The 15276-nt window shown below is 52.7% G+C and overlaps 7 protein-coding genes across 7 annotated transcripts; 5 read left to right on the top strand and 2 right to left on the bottom strand.

The window, feature by feature from the left end:
- Nucleotides 1–420: 420 nt before the first annotated feature.
- Nucleotides 421–4602, bottom strand: BZA70DRAFT_240920 (NUC185 domain-containing protein; the record flags this gene model as incomplete). The annotated part of the gene is made up of 6 exons (XM_064910517.1): nucleotides 421–927; nucleotides 992–1171; nucleotides 1236–1460; nucleotides 1534–2334; nucleotides 2397–4299; nucleotides 4355–4602. The coding sequence occupies 6 exons, from the start codon at nucleotides 4600–4602 to the stop codon at nucleotides 421–423; spliced, it is 3864 nt and encodes a 1287-aa protein (XP_064766660.1).
- A 1048-nt stretch (nucleotides 4603–5650) lies between these two features.
- On the top strand, nucleotides 5651–6496 carry BZA70DRAFT_70936 (uncharacterized protein). Its single transcript, XM_064915339.1, has one exon. It carries the CDS (start codon nucleotides 5940–5942, stop codon nucleotides 6411–6413), a length of 474 nt encoding a protein of 157 aa, XP_064766659.1. The 5' UTR covers nucleotides 5651–5939; the 3' UTR covers nucleotides 6414–6496.
- Nucleotides 6497–7728: 1232 nt separating this feature from the next.
- On the top strand, nucleotides 7729–8730 carry BZA70DRAFT_291208 (NAD-P-binding protein; the record flags this gene model as incomplete). Its single annotated transcript, XM_064914281.1, has 2 exons — nucleotides 7729–7748; nucleotides 7818–8730. 2 exons carry the CDS (start codon nucleotides 7729–7731, stop codon nucleotides 8728–8730), a joined length of 933 nt encoding a protein of 310 aa, XP_064766658.1.
- A 788-nt stretch (nucleotides 8731–9518) lies between these two features.
- Nucleotides 9519–11358, top strand: BZA70DRAFT_70921 (glycoside hydrolase superfamily). The gene has a single exon (XM_064915338.1). The coding sequence runs from the start codon at nucleotides 9666–9668 to the stop codon at nucleotides 11145–11147; it is 1482 nt and encodes a 493-aa protein (XP_064766657.1). The 5' UTR covers nucleotides 9519–9665; the 3' UTR covers nucleotides 11148–11358.
- On the bottom strand, nucleotides 11213–13018 carry BZA70DRAFT_282948 (uncharacterized protein). Its single transcript, XM_064913364.1, has one exon. The coding sequence runs from the start codon at nucleotides 12947–12949 to the stop codon at nucleotides 11570–11572; it is 1380 nt and encodes a 459-aa protein (XP_064766656.1). The 5' UTR covers nucleotides 12950–13018; the 3' UTR covers nucleotides 11213–11569.
- Nucleotides 13019–13163: 145 nt separating this feature from the next.
- On the top strand, nucleotides 13164–14078 carry BZA70DRAFT_282946 (Sedlin, N-terminal conserved region-domain-containing protein). Its single transcript, XM_064913363.1, has 3 exons — nucleotides 13164–13285; nucleotides 13341–13619; nucleotides 13673–14078. The coding sequence occupies exons 1-3, from the start codon at nucleotides 13244–13246 to the stop codon at nucleotides 13928–13930; spliced, it is 579 nt and encodes a 192-aa protein (XP_064766655.1). The 5' UTR covers nucleotides 13164–13243; the 3' UTR covers nucleotides 13931–14078.
- Nucleotides 14079–15271, top strand: BZA70DRAFT_282944 (uncharacterized protein). The gene is made up of 3 exons (XM_064913362.1): nucleotides 14079–14767; nucleotides 14833–14934; nucleotides 15002–15271. The coding sequence occupies exons 1-3, from the start codon at nucleotides 14398–14400 to the stop codon at nucleotides 15064–15066; spliced, it is 537 nt and encodes a 178-aa protein (XP_064766654.1). The 5' UTR covers nucleotides 14079–14397; the 3' UTR covers nucleotides 15067–15271.
- The last annotated feature ends 5 nt before the right edge of the window (nucleotides 15272–15276 follow it).

Raw genomic sequence — 15276 nt, 5'->3', positions numbered from 1 at the left:
GTAGTCTGGGTTCGGCCTCTTTTTTTCACTGAGAATATGCTTGAAGACGCGTCCTTCAGGATCGCCTACATTCTTGATGCGGAGAGTGCCGAAGCCTATTGGCTGGCAAAGAGGTCGCTACCGTTTCATAGCACTCGAGACTTGGACTTCTTCGGCTCCTCCTGACGACGTTACGCATCTTTCATAAAATAAGAGACATATACGCAACTATTATAGATCAGTCCTGAAAAGTACTCAGGACAAAATGCTATCGAGCCTTAACTACCGAGAAAACAAGTCACAGACTCTCATAGTCCACGAGCAGACGCCCTGCGCCGCACAACCCCTGAAAAAGACCTATCGAGATCATGGCCAGCGAGAAATTTTGTGATGTAAATATGCATTCCTAGATATATTTTAAAAGCAATGAGCAGGCACAGCTCACAAGTACAGACTCGTGCAAAATACAATGTCCCGCTTGATTTTCTCCTGCGAGAGTTCCATCTTCGCGTGCAAAGACGGGTCGCCAATGATCCTCGCCGCCGTCTTCACTTCTCGACAAACCTCGTCCAACCGCGTGATTGCATGCACGATCGTTCCCTCAAGCACGTCTGTCAAACCTATGATCTGGCTAAACGGCATGCCGCGCGCCCATTCGTACACAACTTCCATCAGTCCGAACCGCTGCTGAGCATTCTGCGGATCAAAGACCATCTCCTCGGGGATCACTACCTGATGTGCCTCCTGCACCTCGTTCACCCGCGTGGCTATCTCTAGGATCTTCGCCTTACCCTCGTCCAAGCGAGGCGTGATTGTGGTCTCAGTCGTCGCAGATTTTTCCTGGAAAACAAAGCATGATAGAAGAGCAACGATCTCCTCAGGCTCGTAGTCAGCCAGGAAATTCTCCAGAATAAGCTCCGTGATAATCAGCTCGTGGCCAGAGTTGATCTAAATCAACAGTGTTAGCTGACATATATCTCTAACAAAAGTAAGAAAAGAAATCATCGCTTACATCGCAAGCCACGCGTCCCTTCAGCTCGACATTCAGACCATCGTCAATAAACCCGAGATCTTTGAGAACCTCAATTCGCTGCTCGTATTCCGGCAGTAGTTCCAAATTTTGGTCCGAAATCGCTTGCTTGAGCTCAAGAATATTTTGCTTCAGCAGTGACTCTTCGTGAATCATCGCAAACTAACACAATGACAAAAAATTAGCTCGCCGTATTGACTGCTGTAGAAAATGAACATCGACTCACGTGTTTAACAAAATCCTTGCAGGCAAGACACTTGAACCCCGCAACCTGTTCTCGTAGCTCTTTGTACCGGCTCTCGTAATCCGGAGCCGCGAGATTCTTGCTGCCTCCTCGCTTACCCAGCTTCAGTTTCGGAACTGGAAGTGGCCCTCTCATTGCATTTTGCAAAAATTCTCTCAACTTTGTGATTGCTGTGCGTTCTTTGCGTACGAGATCGTCTAGATTGATCTGAAGACAAGAAAAGAGATGTTAGCCGACCAATCGAGTGGACAAACATAAGCTATGTAGCGGAAATTCTTACGTCTGTACTGTTGACTGTGATACATTCGACAGCTGAAAATGGGATATCACGCTCAACGAGCGCCCATTTCTCAAATTCGCCACTCTTATTCAACGAAAAGACCTTACTCAGCTCCGGAATACACGGCAAAAGATCGGTCTCGACCTTTTGCTTCGTCCGTCTAGCTCCACCCTTCGGAAACAGTCCGTAGCAGCGGAACGTCTGACGAAGAGTGTTGACGCCCATAATCACACAGACCGTCCTAGACGAGTCCTCGGTCTGCACCACAGCGAGGCGACGATCCACAGTCCTGCGAAACACCGCATCTTTACAGTTCGCCTCGATCATCTTGGGCACCAATTCGCGAATCTCTATCAGCAGGTCATGGCACTCCTGCAGGTCTGCGTCACAGATATCGCATTCTTCGCGCTTGAAGTTTCGCAGCGTCGCTTCCGACTGCTTGACGTTTTTCTCGTGCTCAGGAATCATCTGCTGCGATGCGTTTTCGTTGAACGACCGCTTGATCATCTCCTCTACCTTCAAGGCTTCTACCCGCAGAAGATTGAGAATCATGTTGTACGTCAGACGGAACTGACTCTGCAGTTTGGTCGGCGGGCCTAGAATCATCTGGTTCAACGAATGCACGTTCGGCGTCTCGGTCCCCGGAAACGCAATGATCACAGTTCCGATCGTGTCGAGACCGCGACGACCTGCTCGGCCTGCCATCTGGGTATATTCTCCCGGGAGCAAGTCTCGGAATGAACGACCGTCGTGCTTTCGCGTTCCAGAAAAGACAACCGTTCTTGTTGGCAGATTCAAGCCCTGAAAGAAAACAATTAGCTATATAAAAAAATAGTGCAAACAGGAAAATCGGCAAGACATACCATAGAAAAGGTCTCAGTGGCGAAAAGCACTTTGACCAGCGACTTTGAAAACAGAATCTCCACAGCCTCTTTAACAATCGGCAGTAACCCACCATGATGGACCGCAATTCCCCGCGACATAAGCTCTCTCATCCTCATAATTTGCGGCAGAGTCTGGTCTTCCTTGCGAAGCCGACTGACGGCATTTTCAATAAATATGTGGATCTGCGCTCGTTCGCTGGCGTTGCAGTAGTCGACTCCGGATAACGAGTTGGCGTACTCTTCACAGCGCTTCTTGGAAAATACAAATATGACTACCGGCTGTAACTTCATCTTGTACAGTGTCTGCACCATACGCAGCCACATAGTCTTGTCAAAGTTATTGTTCGGCCACTTCCCGCCTCTGTTGCCAGCGCCTGACCCACCGCGGCCACCATAACCACCACGGCCTACACGCGCATTGCTCACAGCCGAAGAGCCGCCGCGATTTCCACGACCACTGGCCCCACCCCTACCGCCTCGAGCACTATTCTGCTGTTGCTGCGACTGCGAGGGATTAGTCTCCTTTACTGGGTTGACGGCGCGATCAGCATCCGACCAGCCTTCCATGAGAAATTTCTTGTTTGCGTCAACAATTTTGAACATCTGGTTCTTGGCCCATAGATAGTGCTCGAGCGGGATAGGGCGTTTCGGAGTCGAAATCACATAGATGTCTTTCTTCTTTGTGCGGCCGACCCAGCTCGCAAACTCAAGCGTGTTTGGAACGGTGGCTGACAGCAGGATCAGCTTGACGTGGTCCGGAAGCATGATGATGACTTCTTCCCATACCACGCCGCGCTCGACATCGTTGACGTAGTGCACCTCATCAAAAATGACAAACTCAACATCACGGATCAAATCTGCGCCTTTGTAGAGCATACTGCGCAAGATCTCGGTAGTCATAATCACGCAGCTACCCTGGGGATTAATCTGGACATCACCGGTGAGAATGCCGACGTCGTCAAAGGTATGTCTAAAATCACGGAACTTTTGATTACTCAAAGCTTTGATGGGGGATGTGTAGATTGCTTTAGTCATATTCCGGTTAGCCATTGCAATTGCGTACTCAGCAACGACGGTCTTTCCCGCCGAAGTGTGCGCAGCAACAAACACACTGTCGCCTTGCTCGAGATGGTAAACCGCCTCTTTCTGAAAATTGTCAAGCTCGAAAGGCCATTCACGTGCCATTTTAGGCACAAGCTCTGAGAAGTTGACAATGTCGGTGTTGACGTCAACTACATGCGCCCATTCTTTGCCTCGCGGGTTGCGCGAATCCCCAGCGCGGCCATAGGGTGACTCCAGCAGTGACTTTATGCTTTCGGTCGGCAGCAGATCATCAATCAGGTCGCGGTTCACAGAGTCGTTGACTTCGATTGTGGCACCCGTAACTGGGTCGGCGATGACGCGCTGTGGAGCTGGAGTTGCGGAGTCGTCGATGATGATCTCGGCCGAGTCGTTGTCATAAGACTCCTCCAGATCGATAATTCGTTCCTTAAACTCTGGAGCAGTAGCGATATTAAGTCCTCTAGGCAGTCCCGGTGCAGTGTTCAACAAACCGTGCTCATCGTGCCTCACGATCCCGGCTCCTCCGATACCCGCGATCGACGCCGCCGAAGTCGCGATCGAGGGATCCAATCCTCCGGGCGTGAACGGCACGAACCCTGCTCGGCCGCGGACAAAATCTGCTTTCGCAGCCGGCGCGCGCGTGAACGAGCTCGAGTTTTTGGCACTGTCGGTGTCGAGCGGATGTGCGCTTGTTCGCTCTTCGTAGTCGACTATGCGGCCGTCAAGGCCGGCGCGGATGAAGTGCGTGGTTGATCGTGTTTGGCTGGATGGGATGTCAAATAGCTCGTGGTAGAGAGTGTCGTATGGCATTGATGGCGGTCTGGAGACTAGTTAGCAAAAACGCGTTTATAAAAACAATAAAGTAGAGTCGATACGTTTGGAGAAGATTGAGCCATTGATCAGAGAATGAAACGGGAGGAGAGAGAAAAATGCCTTCAAGCTGCTTGACAAGCTCATCCTGAGATACCTCGTCGACCGGTTTGCTTATCTGTGGCTTTTGCGACTGAGCAATTGCCGACGACGAAGCTGCTGTTGATGACGATGATGATGATTCGAGGTCGTAATCCAGCGCATCGCATTCCAACAGCCGACTAGTGTCGCGCAGATTCGCAAGGACACTCATTATTGCAGATCCGTCTTCTTTCCAGATCTCTCAACGACAAAAGAAATCACAATTGCGCGACAGTCGATGCGTGGCAAACAATCACGGAAGTAAACTAAAGAGTAGGAAATCACCAACGACGCGCAGAAACAAGAAAAGCGTGCGAAATTATGACTAAAGAAGCTGCATCAGCATTAGTCATTAATTAGTCAAAAGTCTATCTGTAGGGTTTCGTTAGAGTTTTGAGGTGGGAGTGAGATGTGAGTAGAAATCGAGATTTGAAACAGATGGAGAACACTGTGCGGATTGCGAAAGATGGAGTGGGAGAATATGGAAGAACGTAAGAGGGTGAAGCAGACACATTCATTCTAAAGCTAGGGTGGTTAGTGGAGGTAGTAATACTGCGCTTGGACATGACGTGTGGCATGCAAGGCTTGTTGACAATTACGTGCTCTCGAGAGGGCTACGCTAAGAGCAAGCCAGTCCTAGCTAGGACGTGAAATGGCAAAGGACAGCGGGAGGGTGAGTCGGGGAGTCTCTGAGTATATTGAGTAGCAGGAGAGAGGGCCGCAGAGGTGCCTGTGCGCGCGGTGCTTCGACGGTTGTGATGAATATCCGATGGTGAGCGTGAGAATGCAGCTTACTGAAGCCCGGTGTGAAGGGCAGGTCTATGCTGATTACCTTGTTTGCTCTGTTTACTCTGTTAATGCTGGAGATTGTGGCTTGCGAGGTGTCTCGGTGTCTCTGATTGTAGGATTTGCAAACCTTGGATGCTGTTGATTAATATTTCGCGGATGTGCTACCGACGAAGCGACAGGGCACTGCTGGTTTGAATATAATGGGAGCGCAAGGTTTGTAGTAGCGAGATCAATGCGGACTGCATTGACTGCATTGATGATATCTACAAACAGCTACGTAAGGAAGTATAGATAATGCTCAAAGAAAGGAGGTGCGCGTAGATTTCTGCGTTCGGCAGATAGCAGCTGAGAGTATTGCACGTACTGCTTTGGCAAGACTAACCAGGCAGCTAGGGCGAGGCTGAAGGTGTCGCACGCTCTACTATCTGGCGCAAACTGAGCTAAGGAGTGGTTTTGTTTTGCGGAACGAGTGCACAGTCCGTGTTTTAGAGTACGCAATCGCCGGATCGGCTCGGAAGTGCACGGAGGCGACGGGGGTGGACCGGTGCTGTAACGAGGAGGAAGGCGAGATTAAAGGAGGTTTGCTATTATCGAGTAGGGTGAGTTTGACGCAGAAATAGAAGGAGTAGACGGTGTCGATATAATAGAGCGCATCGGAAGCTTGCCCAAGATACAGATCAGATAGGAAACGTGCTGGCACTGCGACCAAGAAGAACCAAGATGCTGATACCAGCAACCAGCACATATCCACCACCTCTCTTTCGCAGCTTTGATCTTTTACCTCACAACAACAGCAGCCCACGACATCAAACTAGTAAGAGCGATATCGGGGACGAACCGAGCAATGGAGACGACGAACTGAGTTTGACGTTTTCAAGCCCTTCGAAGGCGAGGAAGTTAAAAAAGAGACCTAAACCTAGTTTTCGCGGTGGTTTCTTTTTTTTTTGTTTTTTTTTTTTCATCTTGGCTCTGCTTCTGTTTTCTGATTCGGGGCGAACGGTTGCCTGTTTTGTGGGTTCGGAAGCGCTGTGGCACTGGAGAGCGGATCTGAGGAGCGGTGGAATCAGTGGGTTGTATAAATTGTTGTATATTTGTTGTTTATTTGTTGTCTATTTAACGGTTGACAGGCCGAAAAGTGGTAAATTGGCTTGGCCACGGAAGCGCTCCGAGCAACGCCGGATGAGACAGAGATAAGGGCGAATGCCAGTAAATAGCAGAGGAAAACAACCAGAGCAGCAGAGAAGGCCAAAGAGAAGAAAAACGAGGAAGAGCTTCTCGAAGACGACGAGTCGAGAATGGCAAAAGCAGCGCAGGCGCTAAGCCCAAAGCAGTTAATTTGAGCACTCGGCTGCTGCTGAGCTAAATCGTCGATGGCAAAGAACCAGCCAGCCAGAGACCGAAGAATTGAGCAGAGAACGAGGGCTGACAGAAGAGAACAAAGAGCCGAGCAGACGACAGGCAGACAACGTCAGCCAGACACGCAGCCAGGAAGACGTGGAGATGAAGTGCTGTTTGGGGAATTCGGCGCACCCGGCTTGTGAGCTTTTGTAGGGTTTGTGTAGGGTTATCGCTCCCGCCACCATCTGCTATCGTCTCGATGGGTGCTGCTATCATCCCTGCTGCTGCTGCTGCCTGCTGTGCCTTGCTGTAGTCCCTGCTGCTACCCTACTGTAGTCACCCGCCCGCAGCAATACGAGCCTCTTCTTGCTCCATGTGGCCTCTCGTCACTTCTTCCGCCCTATCTCCTTTGCCCGCTATCTAATATCCTCATTCGCTCTACAGTGAGACGAGCTCCGTCCTCCAGCTGTCCACGAGACTACCATAACATGTCTCATCTCGGAATCATCTCTCGTATCTACCACCTCGCTCTTATCACCAATGTCCCAGCTGATCATTATAGACTCTAATTCCGCAATGTGAAGCAGAGAGCGGTTCTACTGGCGCTGGTGGCGCCGCACGGGGCTTGCACTAGTGTGTCCCAAGAGATGACTCCGGACGATAGCGATAAGAAAGCCGGCTCTCTGCCGTCTGCTCCACTTTGCCGCGAAAACCAGTTCTGCTGCTGCTACTGCCTTATTTCTACTGCAAATATCGTAATTATACCTGCTACCATCTACCAGACACTCCAGGCCGCCGTCGGAAGCGAGGTCCGCGAAAACATTTTTATACTGTCGCCTAAATGCAAAACCCACTCGAAACTCTAATTAACTTGTATGCCGCACTTGATGCGGCTCAGTGCTGCGAGTTGCCAAATTCACTCCTTCGCTCAACGCCGACCGCGCACGAAATCCAACTCGGGCCTGTTCTCAGATTATCGTCGACGAGCTCTTCACCTTCTTTTTATTCGGCCCTGTTTTCCTCGCGCTCTCTTCTGCCTGCTCCCTACTCGGTCTTCGCTCGCGCTCTTGCTGTCTCGTCTGCCTTGGCCCCCTTTCTTGCCGCGACGTAGCTGCCTTTTTCTCTTCTTTTTTGCCCTTTTTCCTATCTTTCCCTACAGCTCTGCGGGGCAATGAAGGTCCTAGTAATCGGGTACTTACCACCCCCTTCCCATTTTCGCCAAAATTCTTTACTCGTACCATACTAACCCACCCCCTACAGAGCCACCGGCTTCATCGGCAACGCCGTCGCCATCGCCTTCTCCAACGCAGGCCACGACACATACGGCCAGTCCCGCACATCGGCATGCGAAGCCCTTCTGCGTCGCGACGAAATCTTCCCCCTCATCGGCCCTCCCGATGAGATCGCAAAGCACTACGCACCCGGCATGGACGTTATTATTGACGCCTGCCGGCCCGGTTTGTTCGGCGTCAACACAACCGCCATCTACGACGCCGTGCTCGCGGCCTGCGAGTCGCGCTCGCCGCAACATAAACTCACATACATCTTTGTCTCCGGCACATGGACACACGGCACCCCGGCGCTCTACGATCCGCTTATGAGTATTTCCGAACGTGCGCCGCTTGGCGTCGACCAAACCCCGCTCATTGCCTGGCGTGCAGATTTCGAAACTCGGGTCTTTGGTGCTGCTACCAACGAGGCGATCAAAGGCGGCGCCGCTATCAACCCGATCGTGGTTCGCCCTAGTCTGCTCTATGGCCGCTCAGGATCGGTCCTTGCGGCCCTCTTTGATCAGGCTTACAAAGGTGGGCATATCACCTGGCCCGGTGTTCCCGGCGTCTCGCGATACAACACAATCCACCAGGACGATCTCGCGCGCCTGATCCTGATTATCGCGGAGAAAGCGCCTATCTTTTCCGGCCTAGCAATCGACGCCGTCAACCCGCAGACTGAATCGGCTGAAGACGTCGTGCGGTCGCTGATCCGCGTCGCGGGCGGAAACCTCACGTACTCGTTCCGAGAACCCGAAAATGATCTTGAGCGGGCGCTTTGCATCCCCACGCACTACTCGGCATCGTTGGCGTACACGCTCGGAGGCTGGACTCCGCGAAAGCCAGGCCTTGTCGATGGTATGAAGCGTTACTATGAGTCGTTTAAGGGCTTCCAAGAGTAGTCCATACTCCCGATCTTTCACCGCAAGACCCCTTTGTATTATAGCTCTCATGTCCCCTTTCTGCATCTCCTTCTCTCCCGGTGTCTTTTTGCTGCCCTTCGGTCTCCAGCACCATCTACAGTCATCTGTCTATCAAAGTGAATGTTGCTAATGCATTATACTTGATCTTTTCACTGCTCTAGTGCAGCCGGGAGATAATCTTGTACAGTTCCGTGTATATTGTTGTTTTTAATTGTGCATTTGCATTTTCATCGCCTTTACTTTTCCCCTTGTGATCTCTTGAAAATTTATTTCGTATTTGCTATCTTATATTCCATCTGAATTTATGTGCTGCGCATGGCATCGTTCCTCTTTTCTTGAAGACATTGTGACCCCTCGCTCTCAGATCGGTCACTATCTCACCTTCCTCTCCCTCCATCTCTCTACACCTCCCATTTTCTATTTTTGCTTCCTTTGTTCGGATTCCGTTCCATTTCTTCTTTCTGCTCTGCGCTATAGATTGAATTTATGATCAAGCTTTCATCCTCGTCACTTGTTCGTCACAGCTCACCCGCTCTTTCTCCCTCCTTCTCTCCTCACCTCCCGCGCGCTTCCTCACTCCTCTGTACAAAATACAACGAATAAAACTTTCTCTCAGCAATCAGGTATCATATGTAACTTTAAAACCCCGATTGTATAATATGCTTTCCATGTGCCCAGCCAGCGAAGCCGGCCAGGGTTGCAGGCACGGTAATCGCTTATGTAACACACATGACGTCAGATGGCAGAGGAAGATCGGTTGTGGGATAAACTTGTGATTAATGAATTTGAATGACCCAAGACTGTGTAATTAGGGCGACAAATGCCTCTGGCTGGGTATTTAAAGAGACGAGCGGATCCGCATGTCACACTTCTCTAACTACGATATTTGTTTTTTTGAGAAATAGAGAGGAAGAATGGTTTTCGGAAAATTGAAGGACAAGATCCAGGCTGCGAAGTCATCAGGCTCCGCGTCATCCGGCAGCGGGGGCTCTGATCTGGCGACAGCAGCGTACCCGCCCAACAAGCGCGAGATCTACAAAGCGCGGGTCCAGGAGGGCGTTAACCTTGGCGGGTGGTTCTGTCTCGAGAAGTGGCTCGCACCAGCGATGTATTCGTCGTTCAAGGACGACAACGGCGGGGATGATTCCGAGTACGCGGCCGTGAGCGCGAGTGTGCGCGAGCAAGGCGTGGACAAAACGAGGGAGAAGTGGGAAAAGCATTGGGATTCCTTTGTGACTGAAGAGGACTTCAAATGGCTGGCCGACAAGCATGTGAACGCGGTGCGCGTGCCGATGGGGTATTGGACGCTGGGCGAGAAGTTTGTGGGCGGCACGCCGTTCGCGGAGAACCGCGTGGCGGAGGTGTACAGGTCTGCGTGGGAAAAGTACAAGAAGATGATTTCTACGGCAGGAAATCATGGCATCGCTGTGCTTGTCGATATGCACGGCGTCCCAGGGGGCGCGAACGGCGACTCGCACTCGGGCGTCAAAGGCGGCGGAAAATTCTTTGAAAACAGCAAGCTTGTCGCGCAAGCAGTCGACGCGCTCGCGTTCGTGGCCGAGCAGGTCAAGTCGTTCGACAACATCGTCGGGATCCAGATCGTGAACGAGGCGGCGTGGGATTCAAAGACGGACGAGTACTACAACTCAGCCATCCGCCGCATCCGCGAGATCGACGCGGGCCAGTACGTGTACATCTCTGACGCGTGGAATCGGAGCAAGTACGTCGAGTTTGCAAAGAGTCGGCCTGGAGTCGTGGTCGATACGCATGTCTACCGATGCTTCTCCGACGAGGATTGCAAGAAATCCGCAGAGCAGCTGATCAAAGACGTGCGCGAGAAAGAAGCTCTGGATTCGCACTGTGTGGTGGGAGAGTACAGCTGCACGCTCTCGGGCTCGTCGTGGGATAAGGGAGGAGACAGAGATAAGCTCAAACGCGAGTACGGCCAGACTCAGATCGATGTTTTCGCACGATCAGCCGCAGGTTCGTTCTTTTGGACCTACAAGTTTGCAGAGGGCCGCGGCGGCGAGTGGGATTTTAGAGAGATGTACGACCACGGCAGCATCGCGCCTCCCAAACGCAGCGGCCGCAAAGCGTCCTCTGACGACGCTGACAAGCGGGCTAAAGACGCGACGGCTTCGCATGAGAAGTATTGGTCCGAGCACGCGCAGGGCAAGAAAATGGACCATGCGCGCTACGAGTCGGGCTTCAAGATCGGGTGGCAGGACGCAGCTGCGTTCTGGGCGCTGGACGAGAGCAAGATCGGTGCGCGCGATGGGTGGAAGCTTATGAGGACGAACGATCATACCGGCCAGAACGGTCAGAGCGAGTTTGTGTGGGAGTTTGAGCAGGGATTAGATGCGGGCGTGAAGGCGTTTGAGGAGTCTGTGAAGTGATGCGTCGTAAAGATGTATATCTGCTCGGTCTAGGATTATGGTACATGTAAATAAAGTGTGATATACTCAACACAGTAACTCATTCCCCCCTTCTAGAGCGTAACATAACCGGCACATTACCAGCTGCTGATGATGTCTAGTGGTATGATAGCAGCTGGGATAGCACATGGCATTACTGTACAAAATCTGATCCACACGATCTCTTCCCAAAATTTGATCCGACGAAACTCCAACGATGCGCCTTGAGAAAGTAGTGTCGACTTGCTTTTTCTCTCCACGAGAAAATCTGAAAACCCATGAATAGCACAAAAACATAAGAAAAAAATACAGCAAGAAAAAAAGCAAAAGTAATGTCCCCCGGTGTAATTCCATCCCAACAATCTCAATCTAATCAACAGCAAACCCAAAAAAACGAGTACAACTCATCCCGGAGGAACAGGAGGCAGAGGTCCCGAAGGCGGTGGTCCGGCAGGTGATCGCATGACGACTTTCTTTTTGCGTCCTTTATCCACGCTGCTGTTTCTGCTCGCGGGACCGGCCGCTGGTGCTAACGAGGACGGCGACTGCGAAGGCGAAGGCTCGTTGCGTGATTCGAATGAGAACGAAGGAGAGACTGTTTGTGGAGGAACAGTGGATGGTGCTGTGGTGGAGGTGGTGGTGGAGGTCGGGGTGAGTGTGAGGGCCGGAGCGGCGGTTGTTGCGTCGGATGCGGAGCGCGAGCGATGAGCGTCGATCTTTGCGCGCTGGATCGAGAGCTGCAGACGGGCGGCGGAGGACGATGGCATTGTCATTGACTCGCGGCGAGCGGGCGGGGCCCGTTTTGGTTTGTCGTCCGGTAGAGAGTTGATGGGGGCGGTGGAAGAGGACGAGGAGGAAGATGAGAGGGAGGCGGTGGACGAGGAGGCCTGGACCGCGCTTGTGAAGAAGGAGCGCGGGTCGGCGGGTTTGCTTGAGCCCGCGACGGAGGAAAGCGTCGTTGTGCTCATTGCCCGAACGAGGGACTCGGTCGAGTGGTCGCCTCCGAGAGGAGATGTGACGGGATCGAGCGCGCCGTAGAAGACGGTCGAGTCCGTCCGCGGTTTGCGCGCGGCGGCAGGGTCGCCGCGGATGCGGTCACGAACGATGCCCAGCCAGCGCATGAGGTCGGCGGAGGACGAGAAGACGAGGAGGGCGGTCTTGGGCCGATCATCGTGGAATAAATGCAGGCTGATGCTGGCGGAGTGCGGGGGCGCGGCGGCCGTGGGCGAGATGGGCGAGTCGTCGGTTGTGGTTCTGCGAGTGCGCTCGGCGACCTTGAGGACGTACTGACGACCGGGGATGTCGTCGGATGCGTACGCAACGGCCTCGGATGTCAGATGCACGACGATCTCGGGTGTGGCATTGGGCGCCGGTTTAGCAGAGTATCTGAGCAGCGCGCGCGGGAGGAGGACGAAGGTGCGCAGGCTGAGAGGGCCGGAGTGGCCGAAGCTGAAGCCGGCGTGCGTGTCAGTCTCGAGGGTCTCGCAGACGACGGCGCGCTTGGCAGCGAACTCGTAGGGCAGTTTTTTGTAGTTATTTGGGTCAGGCGTCGGGATGATGACCTTTGTGATGGGCCGCGTGGGCGCGAACGGGTCTGCGGGGGGCGGATAGGGTGGGGTGTGGCCGGTGGAGGGGGTAGCGGATGTGGAGGGAGACAATGGGAGCGAGGACGGGACCCTGGAGAAGAGCGAGCGGAGAGGGTTGCGTCTGTAGTTTGTGGAGAGCGACGATGTCGAGCCGTGGCGGGGGAGGGTCGCCGGCTCGGGCGGCGGGCTCTCGGCCATGGTTTTGTCTGGTGAAGGAGGAGGAGGAGGAGGAAGAAAGGAGGAGCGCAGTGAAGATGGAAGGCGGCGAGAAGTTCGATGCAGGGAAGCTTTGGCTTTGTTCACATGTTTTGTCTCACCCGGCGCTGAACGAGGCCGATGCCGTGCGCGAGTGCCGTGCGAGTGCAGTGATGGTAGAGACGCAGTGCGTGTTGGAATCACGGACGTACGTCTTTGACATCACGAGGACAGCCAGCTTCACCAGCAGCAGCACCGTAACAATAGGAGCACAGCAGCAGCATTTCGACAATCAAGATGCCTTCCGCGATCCGTCTGCTCGCCCTCATGGGCCGTGAGGTATTTCTATGCTGCTTTACTACGAAGCCATGATTATTGCTAACTAATCTTCCAGAACAACCCCCTCTACGTCCGCAGCTTCGACAGAGACACCGACTCCGACACCGACCCCGACCGCTTCAACTCCGCAAAAGCGGACCTGCGCTACCACTTCCTCGCCCACATTGCTCTTGATGTCTTTGCCGCTCGTCTGCCATCCAAGTCTGCAGACTCGGATTTTGGTCTGCTCTTTGTCCAGGACGGCATCGCGATCTACGGATGGATGACAAACACCGGTGTCAAGATCGTGCTTGGATTTTCCAGCGGCGAAGTTATTGGCAGCGAAATTAGAAGTGTACGTCTCAATTTTCTTCTCTTATAAGATCGGCAATACTGACTTAATCTCAGATCTTCCGAGCGATCCACTTTGCATACATCTCCCTCGTCTGCAACGCCTTCTACAGCGTCGACGAGCGCCGTCCAATCACCAGCAGAAAATTCGACCTCAGTGTCTGCCGCATAGTCGAGGCCTGGAACGGCAGCGCGCCTGCGCCTGCTCCTCCGCGCATGTCGACTTCGACGGTGGGCTCGGCCAGAGCAGCGCCCGCGGGTGAGAACGTGACTATGACCTATGGACAGTCGAGGTCGGGCACCCCTGTGGCCTAGTCCTTTTTTGACGTTCCCTTTTTCTCTCTATTCATTTGCTTTGCTACTGTATGGTGCTACTGGCGTTCATTGTTTATTAGTTTTGTTCATAGATGCTTGTATAGATAATCCACGACATGTGTATAAATATGACTCAAGCGAGCCCCAAACGCCTCATCCTCTCTCACCCACACTCAGCAGCCCGCCACATTCGCCAGCGTATCTCCGCATATCAAACAAGCTTCTGCACACCCTGCAGCACGTCTGCGTTGGCGCCTGCTTTACCCGCGCGCGCAGCGCTGCTGTTGTTTACATTTCCGCTGCTAATGCTCGCTTCGAGTCGGCGGAGATCTCGGCTGGCGGTGCGGCGCAAGAAATAAATTAAGTCCCTCGCTCTCTGTTCTCTCTCCGCTTTTTCCTCTTCTTCCTCTTCGTCTTCTTCTCTTCCTCTTCTCTTGGTCTCGTTTCCTTCTACTTGTAATACCTGCATGATGCTACAGGCCGGGTTCCAGATGGCTCCGTCTACGAGAGAATTCGCGCGCCAGCACCACGCTGCCTCCTTCTCCACGTTTTCCGCCTCGTCCACCGCCCCGGCAAGTCCGCCCCACTCTACCACCACAACCACCAGCAGCGGCGGCTGGTCCGCCAGCAGAAAGTCACATATCAACATTAACTATGAGAGCACCTACTCTGCGCGACGCGTGCCTTCCCCGCCCGCCTCGCCGCCGGTGCCGAATCCCGCCCAGATCGAGCATCTGATCCGGTTATTTAAGGATAGCATGCGCATGTACCTCACCGCACGCAGAGCGCTCGATCGCGAGCTGGAGCGGCAGATCTCACTTATGGTTGACGTTGACCGTATGTATTATTTGCTGCGTTCTTACTCAATAGAGGGAATCGACTAGATCTAACTTTCTGTCTAGCAAATTGCGAGGACGAGAAGCGCAGGCGCCAGTTACAGACAAATCTTCGCAGGGCAGAGGCATTTGTCACCAAATATGTCATGATCCTCTCCAAGCTGTCGGGTAGGCTTTAGCTCATTTCTTTCTTTTTCAAGTTTTAATAGAATGCTGACGGTTAATTGAAATATAGTTGATACAAATTCCATTCCTCTCTCCGCTCCTTCTTCACGAGCGCCTTCCCCACAACGTATCTAATTAATCTCTCCCGACCTATCCCGGTCTCTACTCATTCCCTTTTTACGACTTTATGACTGGTCTATTCTCTTGTTTATGTAAAAGTTCTCTCTAAGTCTTATGGTGTTGGTTTCCGATCGTTTTTCATGTGTTGTGTTCGGCGTTGGGTTATTCACGATTTCATTTTATCCGGTCTTTTGCATGGCTTTCTTTTCTCGTTGCACATTCTTT

This window comes from Myxozyma melibiosi, assembly GCF_037950935.1.
Source record: "Myxozyma melibiosi strain Phaff 52-87 chromosome Unknown BZA70scaffold_11, whole genome shotgun sequence".
In the NCBI taxonomy this organism is placed as follows: domain Eukaryota; kingdom Fungi; phylum Ascomycota; class Lipomycetes; order Lipomycetales; family Lipomycetaceae; genus Myxozyma; species Myxozyma melibiosi.
Note: the sequence above shows the minus strand (reverse complement) of the source record. Positions and strands in the feature narration are given on the sequence as shown.